The following is a 20,230-nucleotide window of genomic DNA, read 5'->3' as shown; positions in this document are numbered from 1 at the left end:
ACAGGAGAGACTGGGTATTACACCCTCATCACTGAACTCTATGCAGTGCACTGACACCACTGGAGAGACCAGGTAGTACACCCTCATCACTGAACTCTATGCAGTGCACTGACACCACTGGAGAGACTGGGTATTACACCCTCATCACTGAACTCTATGCAGTGCACTGACACCACTGGAGAGACTGGGTATTACACCCTCATCACTGAACTCTATGCAGTGCACTGACACCACTGGAGAGACCGGGTATTACACCCTCATCAATGAACTCTATGCAGTGCAGTGACACCACTGGAGAGACTGGGTATTACACCCTCATCACTGAACTCTATGCAGTGCACTGACACCACTGGAGAGACTGGGTATTACACCCTCATCACTGAACTCTATGCAGTGCACTGACACCACTGAGAGACTGGGTATTACACCCTCATCAATGAACTCTATGCAATACAGTGACACCACTGGAGAGACCGGGTATTACACCCTCATCACTGAACTCTATGCAGTGCAGTGACACCACTGGAGAGACTGGGTATTACACCCTAATCACTGAACTCTATGCAGTGCACTGACACCACTGGAGAGACTGGGTATTACACCCTCATCACTGAACTCTATGCAGTGCAGTGACACCACAGGAGAGACTGGGTATTACACCCTCATCCCTGAACTCTATGCAGTGCACTGACACCACTGGAGAGACCGGGTATTATACCCTCATCCCTGAACTCTATGCAATACAGTGACACCACTGGAGAGACCGGGTATTACACCCTCATCACTGAACTCTATGCAGTGCAGTGACACCACTGGAGAGACTGGGTATTACACCCTCATCACTGAACTCTATGCAATACAGTGACACCACTGGAGAGACTGGGTATTACACCCTCATCAATGAACTCTATGCAATACAGTGACACCACTGGAGAGACCGGGTATTACACCCTCATCACTGAACTCTATGCAGTGCAGTGACACCACTGGAGAGACTGGGTATTACACCCTAATCACTGAACTCTATGCAGTGCACTGACACCACTGGAGAGACTGGGTATTACACCCTCATCACTGAACTCTATGCAGTGCAGTGACACCACAGGAGAGACTGGGTATTACACCCTCATCCCTGAACTCTATGCAGTGCACTGACACCACTGGAGAGACCGGGTATTATACCCTCATCACTGAACTCTATGCAGTGCACTGACACCACTGGAGAGACCGGGTATTACACCCTCAGCACTGAACTCTATGCAGTGCAGTGACACCACAGGAGAGACCGGGTATTACACCCTCATCACTGAACTCTATGCAGTGCAGTGACACCACTGGAGAGGCTGGGTATTACACCCTCATCACTGAACTCTATGCAGTGCAGTGACACCACTGGAGAGACTGGGTATTACACCCTCATCACTGAGCTCCATGCAGTGCAGGGACATGCTGGGTCCTCCAGAGAGATAGATTCACTTTGTAATAATAATAATTCTTTATTTATATAGCGCACACAGATTACACAGCGCTGCACAAATTTTGCCAAATCGGTCCCTGTCCCCAATGGGGCTCACAATCTAAACAACCTGCCAGTATGTTTAGGAGGAAAATGGAGGACCCGGTGGAAACCCACGCAAAGATGAAGAAAACATACAAACTCTTTGCAGATGTTGACTCTGGGACTGTAATAATAGGAGTTTTTAACCCAAAGGGTTGAAAGGTTGAGCTCTGCCCCAACTGCATAAAAGCCGCAGCAGAAACCAGCACAGAATACATAGAATAGGGGATATTTTGGGATCCCAGAATGGGGGGTCTATAAGATCCCTAATATGGAGGGGAACATAGAGTCACTACCATCTACTCCATCTACTACCATCCACACACCATCTACTTCTACTGGGAGTAGAGGTCCTATAAACTGTCATCCAAAGTTCTACATAAGTTTATGGCATCCATTCCGTATGGGAATGCCCCCCAGTTGGCTTGGATTCAGAAGACCAGTCCCATTTTTTTGGGTTTGTCCCACCATCTCCACGAAGAACTTCAACTACAAGCTACATGCAATGCAATGGTGGAACAGGAAGACGCTGGCTCCCTGCTCCACCATTGTATCTCTGCTGTGTGTGGCAGAGGCTGACCGGCGCAGTGTGATGATGTCATCATGCCTGCCAGCTTTACAGGGCATCTACCACCAGGATGAAGGATTGTATGCAAATGAGCCTGAGGGGCTCCAGGCCCCATAGGTATTAGTGTAGCCTGGAGCCCCTCAGGCTCATTTGCTTACAATCTTTCATCCAAATGGTAGTTGTCCTTTAAGACCACAGGAAAAAGGGAGTATTATAAATATGTGAACTACAAAAACGGGGGCATATAAATTAATAGGACACTACAATTCCCAACATCTGTCTGGCCCTGATACCTATTGCTTTGTTGTGATTGTGTGGGGGGAAGGGGGTGGTCGCCATCATGGAACCCAGACAAGGACATTTGGATTCTTCCCAATCTTCTGTGTTTTTCTGAAAGGCGCGTCATATTTTTTCACTTTCGACTCCAAACCTAGAAATTATCCTATTTGTTAGTCCCTGGGAAATTGATTTCCAGTTGAGTCTTCGGAGTCTATATGGAAATAGTTTCAGCTCCGTCTCGTTTCTGGCGTGCTGTGACCTAACTTTCAGAGTAATAGTCGCAATTTAGTCAGAGATTCCTCGGTAAGTTACATATTCTGAAAATGCCGAGAAAAAATGATCGAAATTCGACAAGACTTTCTCGTAAGTGATTCAGTTCAGTAGTTCAAATACGAGAAAGTCTCGAGCCGGTGCTCACGAAATGTATCAGCGACTCCCGTGGTGACATTAGATTATGTGGAACTTTATGTTTCAGTAAATAACCTATAATGAGGTGCCTTAAAGGTGAACTACCTTGTCAACATGACAACACTTCCTGTCACTGGCTGTTAGCAGTGTTATCATAGTGATACTGGAATTTGTAGCAAGCACTTATATAAGCTGCTGACGTTAGTAAGACTGAGGGTAAAACACAATCACTGTGGAATCAGGGTGCTTGAGCAATAGGTTTCTTAAATTACATTGTCATATATTGGTAAGTCAAGGTCGGAATATGAAGGGCTCATGGACATCGTGGAGGGGACTGATATACAAGCTTTGAGTCCACTTGTCCCAAACACTTTAAACTTTGGACTGTTTAAGTAGTTTCCTTCACGGGAAGCTGCCTGAGCAATAGGTTTCTTACGTTACTATTGTCCTACAATGGAAAGTCTTGTTAATATGAATATGAAGGGTTAATAAACATTGCAGAGGAGATGAGCACAAGCTTTGAGTTTATTTGCACCAAACTCTTTACACCTGGGGCTGTTTTTAAGGCACTTTCCTCCATGGGGAGCTGTCTGAGCAATAGGATTTTTAAGTTACCAGTGTCCTAAATCAGGGGTCAGAAACCATTTGGATGAGAGAGCTATGAGCACCTCATATGGCTCCTTGAGAGCCTTACAATATGAACATGCCCCCCCCCCCAGGGGATAGTTAGCCCCCCCACATGCCCCCATAGTAGATAGTTAACCCCAACAAATGCTCCAGAGTAGATAGGTAGCCACAGTACATGCCACAAGTAGATAGGTAGCCCCACCACATGCCCCCATAGTAGATAGTTAACCCCAAAAAATGCTCCAGAGTAGATAGGTAGCCACAGTACATGCCACAAGTAGATAGGTAGCCCCACCACATGCCCCCAGAGTAGATAGTTAACCCCAACAAATGCTCCAGAGTAGATAGGTAGCCACAGTACATACCGCCAGTATATAGGTACCCAGAGCACATGCCCCCCCAGTAGATAGTTAGCCCAAGCACATGCCCCAGTACATAGGTAGCCCCAAAACATGCACCCAGTAGATAGTTAGCCAGAGCACTTGCTCTTCAGTAGATAGGTAGCCCAAGCACATGCCCCAGTAGATAGTTAGCCCCAAAACATGCCCCCAGTAGATAGTTAGCCCAAACACATGCCCCCAGTAAGTAGCAAACAAAAAAAATAATACTCACCTACCTGCACTCCCTGCAGCCGACTCTTTGTTGCTCCTGTGCTTTTCTCTATGACCCAGGACCCGTCACCTAAGCAACAATGGCAACATCGCTGCCTGTGTCCAGGGATCAGCGCTCTGTGTGTCTTAGACGCACGCAGCGCCAATCCCTATTTCTTAAAGATTTGTGTGTGATTCAGATGCAGCCATCAGAAGAGCCACATCTGCTCGCGAGCCATCAGGAGGCTGATACACAAGATTTGCATCCACTTGCACCAAAACCTGGGACTGTCTTAGGCACTTTTCCCAAGGGAAGCTGCCTGAGCACTAGGTTTCTTATGTTACCATTGTCCTGCAATTGTAAGTCATAAAGGATTCATGAACACCAGAGAGGAGGGGGCACCGTTTTAGGACCATTATCTATGTGGTTATTATAGTGGCTCCAGTTCTGCTGCACTATTTTAATTATGTGTCGCGCTGGTAGCCTGTTCCGCATCTATCCTCTTCTCCCTCACTTTATTGTAGTTCCCCTCACTGCTATTTAAGGGGCCAGCACATGCAGTTTGCCTTTGCTTGCATCAATCACAGAGTATTCTCAGGCAAGGAACCTGAGCAATAGGGCTCTTAGTGTCCAAAAATGGTGTCTGTACAACAGGGCCGGATTAAGGGTGGTGGGGGCCCCTGGGCGCAAACTGGTGGGGGCCCTTCCAACAATGTTTTTGGAGGTATATAGCGTGCCAGCCCCCTGTAGTATATAGCCTGCCAGCCCCCTGTAGTATGTAGCCTGCCGGCCTCCTATAGTATGTAGCCTGCCAGACCCCTGTAGTAAATAGCCTGCCAGACCCCTGTAGTATAAAGCCACCAGCCCTTGTAGTATACAGCCACCAGCCCCCTGTAGTATACAGCTGCCAGCCCCCTGTAGACTTTAGCCTACAGTCCCCTGTGGAAAATGGCAATCTCGGCGATCTCCCCCAGCGAAGGCAGTTGTCATCCTAGACCCCTATGTGCGTTGCGGATGGCCACAGGCCGGTTCACAGCGCACACAGAGACTTTTGGAACTGACTGACTGTTGGAAACTGGTGGGGGCCCCTTAAAAAGTGAAAGTGGTGGGGGCCCTGGGGCTCGAGCCCCATGAGCCCCTCCTTTAATCCGGCCCTGCTGTACAAGTTTGCCCATTTACCTGCACCCAATTCACATGTTGATGCCATAAGCACAGGAACACGAACCGGAAAACCGAGAAATTAGCAACTTAGTTGTGGTGGAGGGGGGTTGATGACATAATTGGGCCCAAAGCCAAAAAATGCAAGAGTTGCCTAAGTTGCAAGAGTTGCCGGGAATATTTTGTAAGGTGGAAGTAGACGATGAACCATCCATCAGGGCACCCAGGAGATGTTAGAATAATTTGAGGATTTGTATCTTAGCTTTGTATACGGTATGTTTGCTATATAATTCGGATGCAGCACCTCCAGGCGGTATTATATTAGCTTGGATAGTCATGTACTTACTGTATGGTGGGTTTCACGCTAAATTAAAATATGGGACAGGTTCCTCTCCAGAGTCTCCGACTTTAAGCATTGTTAAGTGTTTGCTCTGATCTGCGGAGGGGAAACGTTCATTAAAATCCTTCTATCTCCTTTTGTAATTAAGATTCTTAATAAGTGTAATGAGGTTCCGAGTCTCTGAAGGAGATAGCGGCGCGTTACTTGTATCCAAATTTAATGGGGTTTAGCATCGACGGCGGAAATGGAACAACTTTGTCTCCTTTGTGGTGTCGGCAGAGATGCAGATAATGGTCTAAAAAGTTGCACTTGTGTCTGGGAAGTTGATTTGTTAGGACCTTACATAGTGAGTATAGAGGGGGGGGGGGGCATGCCCGGAATATTATATATAGGAGTCTGACCTCTGGGAACCCCAAATATCACATGGGTGACGATGCAGCCGAACCAGCAGGAGAGCTCTGACCCAAGGGCTATGACTACCTGAAAGGATCTCGCCAAAGAAGTTTGAAATATTTCAACTTAATGTTTTACTTTGATTTCCCAAATTCAAATCCCCCGAAAATAACGTGCAAACTGCATTTAAGAAGTGTTTGCGCCAATTTTGTGAGGCGGGTGCTCTGTGTCCAGCAAGGCAGGAAAAAAACTCCACATATAAGGGACGTTCCGGTGCAGAGTGGGACTCATGCGCCCTATTTTAAAGGTGCACCAAAAAACTGCTGGTGCACACTTTCCGAGCGGTGCAGGGGGCGCCAGATTAATGAAACTTAACATTGTACAGACTGCACTAGTTTCAGTAAATGTGGGCCAGTGATGGCACTGAACAGAGATAATACACACAGTGATGTCACAGTACAGGGGTAATACACACAGTGATGTCACAGTACAGGGACAATACACACAGTGATGTCACAGTACAGGGATAATATACACAGTGATGTCACAGTACAGGAATAATACACAGTGATGTCACAGTACAGGGATAATACACACAGTGATATCACAGTACAGGGATAATACACACAGTGATGGCACTGAACAGAGATAATACACACAGTGATGTCACAGTACAGGGGTAATACACACAGTGATGTCACAGTACAGGGACAATACACACAGTGATGTCACAGTACAGAGATAATACACACAGTGATGTCACAGTACAGGGATAATACACACAGTGATGTCACAGTACAGGGATAATACACAGTAATGTCACAGTACAGGGATAATACACACAGTGATGTCACAGTACAGGGATAATACACACAGTGATGTCACAGTACAGGGATAATACACACAGTGATGTCACAGTACAGGAATAATACACACAATGATGTCACAGTACAGGGATAATACACACAGCGATGTCACAGTACAGGGATAATACACAGTAATGTCACAGTACAGGGATAATACACACAGTGGTGTCACAGTGCAGGGATAATACACACAGTGATGTCACAGTACAGAGATACTACACACAGTGATGTCACAGTAGAGGATAATACACACAGTGATGTCACAGTAGAGGATAATACACACAGTGATATCACAGTACAGGGATAATACACACAGTGATGTCACAGTACAGGGATAATACACACAGTGATGTCATAGTACAGGGATAATACACCCAGTGATGTCACAGTACAGAGATAATACACACAGTGATGTCACAGTACAGGGATAATACACACAGTGATGTCACAGTACAGGGATAATACACACAGTGATGTCACAGTACAGGGACAATACACACAGTGATGTCACAGTACAGGAATAATACACACAGCGATGTCACAGTACAGGGATAATACACACAGTGATGTCACAGTACAGGTGTAATACACACAGTGATGTCACAGTACAGGGATAATACACACAGTGATGTCACAGTACAGAGATAATACACACAGTGATGTCACAGTACAGGGATAATACACACAGTGATGTCACAGTCCAGGGATAATACACACAGTGATGTCACAGTACAGAGATAATACACACAGTGATGTCACAGTACAGGGATAATACACACAGTGATGTCACAGTACAGGGATAATACACACAGTGATGTCACAGTACAGAGATAATACACACAGTGATGTCACAGTACAGAGATAATACACACAGTGATGTCACAGTAGAGGATAATACACACAGTGATGTCACAGTACAGAGATAATACACACAGTGATGTCACAGTACAGAGATAATACACACAGTGATGTCACAGTAGAGGATAATATATACAGTGATGTCACAGTACAGGGCTAATACACACAGTGATGTCACAGTACAGGATAATACACACAGTGATATCACAGTACAGGGATAATACACACAGTGATGTCACAGTACAGGGATAATACACACAGTGATGTCACAGTACAGGGATAATACACACAGTGATATCACAGTACAGGGATAATACACACAGTGATGTCACAGTACAGGGATAATACACACAGTGATGTCACAGTACAGGGATAATACACACAGTGATGTCACAGTACAGGGGTAATACACACAGTGATATCACAGTACAGGGATAATACACACAGTGATGTCACAGTACAGGGATAATACACACAGTGATGTCACAGTACAGAGATAATACACACAGTGATGTCACAGTACAGGGATAATACACACAGCGATGTCACAGTACAGGGATAATACACAGTAATGTCACAGTACAGGGATAATACACACAGTGGTGTCACAGTGCAGGGATAATACACACAGTGATGTCACAGTACAGAGATACTACACACAGTGATGTCACAGTAGAGGATAATACACACAGTGATGTCACAGTAGAGGATAATACACACAGTGATATCACAGTACAGGGATAATACACACAGTGATGTCACAGTACAGGGATAATACACACAGTGATGTCATAGTACAGGGATAATACACCCAGTGATGTCACAGTACAGAGATAATACACACAGTGATGTCACAGTACAGGGATAATACACACAGTGATGTCACAGTACAGGGATAATACACACAGTGATGTCACAGTACAGGGACAATACACACAGTGATGTCACAGTACAGGAATAATACACACAGCGATGTCACAGTACAGGGATAATACACACAGTGATGTCACAGTACAGGTGTAATACACACAGTGATGTCACAGTACAGGGATAATACACACAGTGATGTCACAGTACAGAGATAATACACACAGTGATGTCACAGTACAGGGATAATACACACAGTGATGTCACAGTACAGGGATAATACACACAGTGATGTCACAGTACAGGGATAATACACACAGTGATGTCACAGTACAGGGACAATACACACAGTGATGTCACAGTACAGGAATAATACACACAGCGATGTCACAGTACAGGGATAATACACACAGTGATGTCACAGTACAGGTGTAATACACACAGTGATGTCACAGTACAGGGATAATACACACAGTGATGTCACAGTACAGAGATAATACACACAGTGATGTCACAGTACAGGGATAATACACACAGTGATGTCACAGTCCAGGGATAATACACACAGTGATGTCACAGTACAGAGATAATACACACAGTGATGTCACAGTACAGGGATAATACACACAGTGATGTCACAGTACAGGGATAATACACACAGTGATGTCACAGTACAGAGATAATACACACAGTGATGTCACAGTACAGAGATAATACACACAGTGATGTCACAGTAGAGGATAATACACACAGTGATGTCACAGTACAGAGATAATACACACAGTGATGTCACAGTACAGAGATAATACACACAGTGATGTCACAGTAGAGGATAATATATACAGTGATGTCACAGTACAGGGCTAATACACACAGTGATGTCACAGTACAGGATAATACACACAGTGATATCACAGTACAGGGATAATACACACAGTGATGTCACAGTACAGGGATAATACACACAGTGATGTCACAGTACAGGGATAATACACACAGTGATATCACAGTACAGGGATAATACACACAGTGATGTCACAGTACAGGGATAATACACACAGTGATGTCACAGTACAGGGATAATACACACAGTGATGTCACAGTACAGGGGTAATACACACAGTGATATCACAGTACAGGGATAATACACACAGTGATGTCACAGTACAGGGATAATACACACAGTGATGTCACAGTACAGAGATAATACACACAGTGATGTCACAGTACAGAGATAATACACACAGTGATGTCACAGTACAGAGATAATACACACAGTGATGTCACAGTACAGAGATAATACACACAGTGATGTCACAGTAGAGGATTATACACACAGCGATGTCACAGTACAGAGATAATACACACAGTGATGTCACAGTACAGGGATAATACACACAGTGATGTCACAGTACAGAGATAATACAGATTTATCACAAATACATTAAAATCTGGGAACTTTTTAGATTACAATACACTTACTTCAAAATCTAAAACTAGAAATAGGAAAAAAAAAAGAAATCTCAAATAATAAAACGTCACGCTGCGATCCTGGTTTTAATTTTTCAGGACCGTAGTTGCGTCCGTGTAGCGAGCCTCCTCTCCTCTCTTCTCCTCTGTGATCGGAGTCTCTGGGAATGGTAAATTGTTAATAATGTATAAATAAAAAAAAAGAAGTGAAGGATTAAGATCTTCGCAGAAAAGCTGTAAAGTAGTAACAGAGAATTTTCGCATGAAGCGACGTGAATGTCATTTTAAGAAGCTGCAAACAATAAGCACTAAATGTATGAATAATTCATGAGCGCAGGGTAAGGGATGGACTTATCTCATGCTCTTATAGCGGCGGCCGCAGATATTACATGTACGGGCGGGAACATCTCAGGGGACGGAGTGACTTACTGCCACGCATTGAAGAATATTAGTCTGACCTACCTCAGAGGTCGCTGGCTGATAACAGAGAGTAATAGACTGTAATAAAAAGAAAGAGTTGTGCGATTGTAATCATTGATCTCATCAGAACCCCAAAAATTAGGCTCTGCTCATTAGGGGGATGTTACCAGAGCCCCTCCTCCCTCTACCTGCTATAATTTCACTGCAGTACTCAAAGGAAGGGGGGAAGTGCTCCGTCCCAGTATAACAGCCCGTGAAGCTGCAGCATGGAGGGATTGTGGTTACTACCTCCAGAGCCCTTCTGGATCATTAGCATAGTTGTAAAAGTTGATTATAGAAGGAGAAAACTCCTTTAAACAGCTCTCCAGGGGTGAGCACCTAACACCGCAGTCCTTACTGCTCCCTCTATGTGTCCTGACTGCAGCTTCTACAGACACAGAACGTCACTTACCTCTATCACTTACCTCCATCACTTACCTCCATCACTTACCTCCATCACTTACCTCCATCACTTATCTTCATCAGTTCAGAGCTATTTTCTCTGCCACGATCTGCAGCACAGACTCCAGATGGAGCCTCCAGTGTAGGTGTGAACAGAACCCAACTATAATAATATCATACATTGTTATTCAGAGTTTTTACTTTATTATTTGTTATTTTCTTGGTACGGTTCACATGGCAACAATACTCATCCGTAAAATCCTGAGCTGCGGGTGTCTGCTGCGGTTTAGAGCTACTCTACGTCGCCACGCTGACTAGCTCCATTTACTGCTCAACGCCTAAACTAAGTGGGCACAATTACCATATATACTCGAGTATAAGACTAGTTTTTCAGCACAAAAAAAAATGTGCTGAGAACCGAAACTCGGCTTATACTCGAGTAAAAAAAAATATATCAAGACTCACCTTTCTGGCTTCCCCTGCTGCTGGCTATATACTGGGGCAGGGGGTTGGCTATATACAGGGGGATATGGGCTGGCAGGCTATATACTGAGGGCAGGGGCTGCTGGCTACATACTGGGGCAGGGGGCTGGCTATATACTGGGGCAGGGGGCTGGCTATATACTTGGGCAGGGGGCTGGCTGGCTATATACTGGGCGACAGGGCTGCTGGCTATATACTAGGGCAGGGGGGCTGGCTACATACTAGGGCAGGGGGCTGGCTATATACTAGGGCAGGGGGATGGCTACATACTAGGGCAGGGGGATTGCTATATACTGGGGCAGGGGCTGCTGGCTATATACTGGGGCAGGGGCTGGCTAAATACTGGGGCAGGGGGCTGGCTATATACTGGGGGATATGGGCTGGCAGGCTATATACTGGGGCAGGGGGCTGGCTATATACTGGGGGATATGGGCTGGCAGGCTATATACTGGGGCAGGGGGCTGGCTATATACTGGGGGATATGGGCTGGCAGGCTATATACTGGGGGCAGGTGCTGGCTATATACTATGGGGCAGGGTCTGGCTGGCTATATACTGGAGAGGCTGTAACCAATGCATTTCCCACCCTCGGCTTATACTCGAGTCAATAGGTTTTCCCAGGTTTTTGTGGTAAAATTATGGGCCTCGGCTTATACTCGGGTCGGCTTGAACTCGAGTATATACGGTACCTTTGGATGAGGTTTTATAAGTCACATCCCCAAATTTCCATGGGCTGTCTCAGAAAAGTATTTAAATATGGATCCACATTTACCTCCTTCACATCACAGTGACCTCTAGCCATGATAGAGAGCATGCCCACAACACTCTCTTAACCTCCTGCCATAAAGCAATCTCCTAAACTGCTGTTTAAAGCATCTCCACAACACTCTTTTTACCTCTCGACAAAAATCAATCTCCTAAAGTAGAGTTAAAAGCATGCCCACTACACACGTTTTACCTCCTGACAAAAAGCAATCTCCTAGAATGCAGTTCAGAGCATGCCCACTACACTCCTTTTACCTCCTGACAAAAAGCAATCTCCTAGACTGCAGTTCAGAGCATGCCCACTACACACGTTTTACCTCCTGACAATAAGCAATCTCCTAGACTGCAGTTCAGAGCATGCCCACTACACACGTTTTACCTCCTGGCAAAAAGCAATCTCCTAGAATGCAGTTCAGAGCATGCCCACTACACTCCTTTTACCTCCTGACAAAAAGCAATCTCCTAGACTGCAGTTCAGAGCATGCCCACTACACACGTTTTACCTCCTGACAATAAGCAATCTCCTAGACTGCAGTTCAGAGCATGCCCACTACACACGTTTTACCTCCTGGCAAAAAGCAATCTCCTAGAATGCAGTTTAATGTCTGCCCAGGATACACCCTTTACCAACTGCCATAAATCAATTTCCAAAACTGCTGTTGATCACCTTAGGCAAGATGACCATCCTCATATATAGGCAGTCCCAGGGTTACGTACAGGATAGGGTCTGTAGGTTTGTTCTTAAATTGAATTTGTATGTAAGTCGGAACTGTCTATTTTATAATTGTAGCCCCAATCCAATTTTTTTTTTTGCTCTCTGTGACAATTGGATTTTATCAATGTTGGATTGTCATATAAACCAGGATTACCGGTAACAACAAATCTGAATTACAGACGCCTGTGATAACTGTTATAGCTGATTATTGTAGCCTAAGGGTAAAGTACAGTAAGTTACCAAAATCCAGAGGTCTGTCTGTAACTAGGGGTCGTCTGTAAGTCAGGTGTTCTTAAGTAGGGGACCTGTAATCTGACATATGGTAATTTTGTATGTTATGTTCTATGTTACAGATGAGGACGCAGCCTTAGGAACAGGTGGATGTCTGGGAAGGATGGATTGTTGCAGGACGGGAGTCCCTACAGATGAATGACCCCCGCTGCGGATGGCAGATCACTAGCAACTGATCCAACCCTGCGCCACATCAGCTTCACGTCTTACAGGACGAGGGACGCTCATATGATCTTTACTTTGTGTAAGTAACATCTTATACAGTAGAACATTACTGTGATACGCAGGGGGGGGGGGGTGTACAGTGTCTGCCCCCCAAACATGAACACGAGGAGCCCCTTTTATGTATATATTTGCACAAGTTCCTCTCTTTGGGAGTTTGGGTTGTGAGAGTCCTGTGACTGATGGGAGAAATTCAAATCAAGGGTAAAGGGTCAATGGTTGAAGACTAATGGTCAAGGAGGCGGGGTTTAGTAGGGTGTGCCCTGTTACTGATTTGCGTAATTGTTACATATGTATCTTTATCTAGAAACGTAATATTACTTATTAATACTATTTATAATTCTGATAAATGATCATTAAATAAAAAAAGTGAATTGCAGTCGTATTCACCCCCCTCCCAGCGTGAAAAGTCCAAGGTATGTTTGTATATATATATAAATCTATAGATAAAACTCTATGCAAGTATAGGCTTCATTTTGTGATGGGGGTTGAATATTTTTGCAAACCTAGATCAAAACAGATCTCAGACAATGGAGTGTATTGGCAACGTCCTCCCACCGGGCCTGACCTAATGGCTTGGGGCAGATGGGTTCCCCCGGTACCTGAGTGTCTGGCTTTGGCGCTGCCTAGCGCTAGACTTGTTATGGTTGCTTGGTCCGGTTGGAACAGGACTTGTCTATGTCGGGCAGGTCCAGTGAAGCATTGCAAGAATAGCGGGAGGGCACAGTAAGATTGAAGTAGTTCTCCCTGGGGCACTCCCAGTGTATGCACGTGTTAGGGATCACCGGGAAGATGGTAGATGGGAGGCCCGTGATGTTAGCAGCAGACAGGGATCACATGTGGAGACAAGTGAACATCAAGCTTACTATCTTTTTACTCCAAGACTTCAAAACGGCCATGGTAACAGGCTGAGGTAGTGTCCTATCTGCCAATGTCTGGGGTAGCTGGTTGGATGCAGTCTGATAAAGGAAGCTCACAGCCCAGATTGGGGCTGGAGAAGGTAGAAGCTGCTTGGGCATCAAGGTTAGGGCAGACTCTGTAAGGTAGAGTCCAGCAAATGAATGGAGTGGCAGGTGGGACGTGCTCCCTGCTGCTCCATGCACGGTCTAGGGCACTAATACTGCACTCACTTACCCCCATCAGAGCCATAGAGATGAAGAGGAGGAGCAGGTCCAAGTGCGATCAGGTGGTCTGGTTATTTGAGACCACAATTCCCACCACTAAGAGCCCCCCTGCCGCCCAGTGAGCTATTCCCTATCCTTTGGATAGGGAACAACTTGATGTGGCAGAGCAAGCCCTTTTAAAGTGTAACTAACATTTGAGCTACATTTTTATACTGTGTGTGTGTGGGGGGGGGGGGGATTTGTTGAAAATTTTTCTAATTCTTCACTAACAAATTAATTTGTAAAAGAAAGTCCAGCTACTCCCTTCCCTAGAGATGCGTCTTCCAGCCTGTACAGTGTCTATGAAGCTCACACCTAATCTACCTGTTTCTGCTTAAACAGCTCTGAGAAGGGAGGATTAACCCCTTCACTTTCAGCTTGATGTATGAAAATACTGCTCATAGCATACTACAGCGAGGGAGAGAGCAGAAAGGGTTAACACTCACAGCTGTGTAACAAACAGAAAATGAGAGAGAGAGACTCCTTTTCAATCCTGTAGATAGATTTGCCATAGCAACGGAGAAGTAACATTGTAACTAAGGGGCACTTTTCAGAATTTCTTAATGAAGTATATTAGAAAAATGTTCATGAGACTCCCCCTCCCCAAAATCAAAATCGATCTGAAATGTCGGTTACTCTTTAAGGGGGTTAATACTTTTGCAATGCCAGAGATCACCAGTTATCACCTCTCACCACGTGACCTGTGCCAGATGTGGAGTCCAGCGAGGAAGCGACCTGGACACATCCCATTGCGGCTGTAAAGCGCAGCACATGGCGGGAGGAGCGCGACGTGACACCACCATATTGCCGGATTATTCTCCCTCTCATAACCAATTTGCAGTCGTGCAGAGGGTGTATTATCCTGACAAAGTAAAAATTAAATATCCAGTGTCTGAGTATCATGTAGCAGAGACATCAAATTAAAAACCCAAATAGGAGACTAATAAAGATTACAGACGGATGAGGCTCAAACAAATGACGTTAGATGGGATGTTATACGGAGCACAGATGGAGCGCGCAGACTGATTAAATACATCATTTATTTACCGCTCCCCCTAATTAAATTGCAGTTTTGTTTATTGTGCGCTCGCAGGCGTTAGCTGCTCTTTTGCGTAAAACTACTGTGTAATCGGAGTCTCCCCTCAGGTAGGCGGCACCGTCCTTCCTAGCAGGAAACACAATGGGGCTTATTTATTTACCAACATCCCCAGAGTTCCCCGAATATGCGGACTGTCCGATGATAATGCACTGTGCCGCGATTCACTAAGATCGTGCCTCCTGCATGTGTCGCTTCCCCGCTCAGGTCCCTGGAGTTCACCTTCTTCTTCCTGGTGCATGTAAGTGCATTGTCCGTGTATAATGCGCTGTGCGGGGAGTCACTAAGATCCTGCCCCCGATATCCTGCATGTGTCGCTTCCCCGCTCAGGTCCCTGGAGTTCACCTTCTTCTTCCTGGTGCATGTAAGTGCATTGTCCTTGTATAATGCGCTGTGCGGGGAGTCACTAAGATCGTGCACCTGATATCCTGCATGTGTCGCTTCCCCGCTCAGGTCCCCGGAGTTCACCTCCTTCTTCCTGGTGTATGTAAGTACATTGTCCGTGTATAATGCACTGTGCGGGGAGTCACTAAGATCCTGCACCGGATATCCTGCATGTGTCGCTTCCCCGCTCAGGTCCCCGGAGTTCACCTCCTTCTTCCTGGTGCATGTAAGTGCATTGTCCGTGTATAATGCGCTGTGCGGGGAGTCACTAAGATCGTGCACCTGATATCCTGCATGTGTCGCTTCCCCGCTCAGGTCCCCGGAGTTCACCTTCTTCTTCCTGGTGCATGTAAGTGCATTGTCCGTGTATAATGCGCTGTGCGGGGAGTCACTAAGATCATGCGCCCGATATCCTGCATGTGTCCCTTCCCCGCTCAGGTCCCCGGAGTTCACCTTCTTCTTCCTGGTGCATGTAAGTGCATTGTCCGTGTATAATACGCTGTGCGGGGAGTCACTAAGATCATGCCCCCGATATCCTGCATGTATCGCTTCCCTGCTCAGGTCCCCGGAGTTCACCTTCTTCTTCCTGGTGCATGTAAGTACATTGTCCGTGTATAATGCGCTGTGCGGGGAGTCACTAAGATCATGCCCCCGATATCCTGCATGTATCGCTTCCCCGCTCAGGTCCCCGGAGTTCACCTTTTTCTTCCTGGTGCATGTAAGTGCATTGTCCGTGTATAATGCGCTGTGCGGGGAGTCACTAAGATCGTGCACCTGATATCCTGCATGTGTCGCTTCCCCGCTCAGGTCCCCGGAGTTCACCTTCTTCTTCCTGGTGCATGTGAGTGCATTGTCCGTGTATAATGCGCTGTGCGGGGAGTCACTAAGATCGTGCGCCCGATATCCTGCATGTGTCCCTTCCCCGCTCAGGTCCCCGGAGTTCACCTTCTTCTTCCTGGTGCATGTAAGTGCATTGTCCGTGTATAATGCGCTGTGCGGGGAGTCACTAAGATCCTGCGCCCGATATCCTGCATGTGTCGCTTCCCCGCTCAGGTCCCAGGAGTTCACCTTCTTCTTCCTGGTGCATGTAAGGGCATTGTTCGTGTATAATGCGCTGTGCGGGGGTCACTAAGATCCTGCGCCCGATATCCTGCATGTGTCGCTTCCCCGCTCAGGTCCCAGGAGTTCACCTTCTTCTTCCTGGTGCATGTAAGGGCATTGTCTTGCAATTTGAAAGTTAAATCCTGCGCTAAGTCCGAATCAGTCGGATCGTCTGACAACCCCCACCCCCACCCACCATTTCTGTCACATGAAAGCAGCGCAGATGCACCACAATCTGATCGCGTGCGACACAATCCCAGCACAGACACCTATTAAATACCTGTCAAACCTTCACAAATCCCGGAGACGGTAAATGTGATCAGCGCGACCCTTAGTAAATGAGCCCCAATGTAACACAATTTAATAAGGAGCAAAGATGGAAGGATTTTACTTTATACATCAAATGTAAATCCTGTCTGTGATGTAAAGTGCGTGTAGCAGCCCCCACACCACCCCACATACACTGCATGGACTTTCCTGTTCCCTTGTCACTCAGTCACCAGGTTTTACCCCACTAAACTACTACTGCCCCCTACAGCGTGGGGGATAAAGTATCCTTTCTATATTCCCTTCTTTATGTGAAATATCACCCGTATAAGAAATCTATCCCAAAGTCAGGCAAATATGACTCTACTCATCCCATTTTCAAATGGATCAAGTTTAGTGAATTCAGGGGAAGTGTCCCTTCAGTCGCCCCGATCTTTGGGTCTATAGCATCTAGAAACCTGCTGCTGGTGTCATATTAAAGATAAAGTTACACATATCTGCCCCCAAACTTTTATTAATGCAAAACTTTTTTGACCAGTTTATTCTGTGCCTTCACTGTCTTACACATTATTAACCCTTCAGGGATGTTACTATTAACCCCTTTATTTCCCTAGATTATCATAAAAGATATACCATCATCTCTTTCAGTGCCCTGGACCACTTGAGATATTCACAAAAATCCCTTCACTGGCCCCTATCACCAGGGATGTGATCACTATTCATCACCTGGACTGACAGTATCATTCTGTAGAGATTTCATTTGGTAGTTTCCCGCAGGCCCTTTAGGTGGCCCATAAGGTGTTCATTATTATATGATGAGATCAAAAAACTGGTTGAAAGTTTTGGAGGCGGCCATGAAATGAGTTTTTTAATTAATGAATATTAATGATTTTTTTATTTTTAGGTGCAATACTGAAGTAAAGAAGCGCAGCAGAATGTGTAGAAGCTTTGGACCCGGCAGTGGCCCCGGGGAGACCGAGCCCAGTTATCTCCTGGCCATGACCCTGCTGCTACCTCTTATAACAGCGGATTATACAATCCAAGCAATCAAACCTTTCACATGGAAATCAGGTAAGAACGGTGATGATAGGTGGGGAGGGGTGAAGCTACACGCCGCCGCCTGAGGCAAACTATCAGACGGTGCGCCCTTCCGTCCAATCCAATAGTTATGGATCAGCTTTGTTTTAGCTCCCCATGCAGTCGAGGAGAGACACTAATTTAAGTGTCTGGTCCTGCTTTGTACCATGTGACTGTGCCCCTGCTGCTAGCCCCACCTTCTCACAGTGGGTGCTGCCTGAGGGGAGAGGCTCAACTCGCCTCATGGCTGGTGCACCCATGATGATAGGTTGGGAATAGTGTGGGGCAGATTGGATCCCTCCTCTGGCAGCTCATAGGCACAACGACTAGTTACAATACAATGTAGTTACATCTAGTTACAATACAATCCAGAGTCCAAAGAAACCGCCCCTGGTGCTTAGTGGGTCTGAAAGTCCTTCTGTAACATAAGAATGGGGGTTTCAAAGACTCATGCAACTTTCTTAACAGTGTCTAATTTGGGAAATTTGGTCATGTTTAGATATGAAATGTGGCTTGTCACCACCCATATTCCAGCTTTTTCTGACCCTATTTAGGGGCAGGATATAACGGATATATGTCCTTAAAGAAAATCTTTGTTAAGCATGGCCTTCTTCCTTCTAAAATCAACTTTTAACATGATGCTAGTCTGGGGGTATTACCAGAGACAATCCGTGACATAGCTTCACAGGCTGTTACACTGTGTCATTCTCCCCCAGCACTCCCCCCTACCTCTGCCTGATGTAATCTTACACAGTGGGAGGGAGAAGTGCTCCTGCACAGTGTAACAGCTTATGAAGCTACAGCACAAAGGAGCACTGATAATGCCTCCTTCTGGCTCATTAGAATAATTTTAAACATTGATGTTAGAAGGAAGGAGGCCACAGATAACAAATATAAGTAGATACCACAGTCCCGCTGCCTGGATCTATGAGTAATGTCCCTGGTTTATCAGGATGGATTTTATTGGTAGATTTCTTTGAAGTTGGTTAAAGTTTTTTAGTTTGCCCCTGGTTATTAAAACTTGTAGTACAGATTTTGCTCCTTGACCTGGAGCTTCAAATCTTGGGAAATAGACTAGAATTTCACTGAAATGTGGTCAAAAATGTTTTCCACCAGTTTTGTAAAATGCAAAGGGGCTCATTTACTAAGAGTCGCGGATCGCACTTTCGGCAGTCTGTGCGCTGCTTTCGGGGTTTCGCACGGCTTGGACTTGGTGTTGGTATATTGGCTTGGTATTTAGCAAGTGTGTGGGCCGGGATTTGGGCGCACGCAATCGATTTTTGGCGTCAGCTGTGCTGGCTTCCATGCGACACAGATTCGGGGGCGTGCCGTCAGACGATCCGTCTGTCCTCGGACATTGCACTTTTGGTGAACTCGGCAAGAATGTAAGTAAATTTTCTCCAAAATGTCTGAGCTGCAACACCAAAACCAACCATCGACAAACGTGGCGCTGTTGCCCCTCCTTTCCTTTCTCTCTTACCATCCCTTTCCTCTATGCCCCTCTTCAATAACCCGACTTCTGCTCATCCATCTGCCTCCAGGGTGCCGCTGATCTGACTTCCGTCCATTCTCAATCAATGTTTTCTCCGTCCTTCCAAACAGATGGAGATAAATTACAGGTTTTACAATATTGGGAACTTCTAGCAATTGCTCAATTTCAGTCATTTCGTTTTTTTTTTTTTCCAAAATTGAACTTGAAAATAGTTACAAATAAAATAAATAAAGCTGCGCTTTTGTTACAGTGTAGCATCTCGGCAGCGGGGGATGATTTATTGCGGGGACATGCTGGACTATTACTGTTGCCAGAGGCTATTTGTTTAGCG

General features: G+C 45.7%; 1 protein-coding gene across 1 annotated transcript in view; it reads left to right on the top strand.

The window, feature by feature from the left end:
• Positions 1-20,230, top strand: part of THSD7B (thrombospondin type 1 domain containing 7B) — a 445,789-nt gene that overhangs the window by 91,455 nt on the left and 334,104 nt on the right. The window contains exons 2-3 of the mRNA XM_072122242.1: positions 13,160-13,341; positions 18,235-18,401. Of these exons, the coding sequence (XP_071978343.1) occupies positions 18,266-18,401 (136 nt within the window). The 5' untranslated portion in view covers positions 13,160-13,341; positions 18,235-18,265. The remainder of the gene's footprint in view (positions 1-13,159; positions 13,342-18,234; positions 18,402-20,230) is intronic.

This window comes from Engystomops pustulosus, chromosome 8 (genome assembly GCF_040894005.1).
Source record: "Engystomops pustulosus chromosome 8, aEngPut4.maternal, whole genome shotgun sequence".
Classification (NCBI taxonomy): domain Eukaryota; kingdom Metazoa; phylum Chordata; class Amphibia; order Anura; family Leptodactylidae; genus Engystomops; species Engystomops pustulosus.
This window is presented reverse-complemented; position numbering and strand designations above follow the sequence as displayed.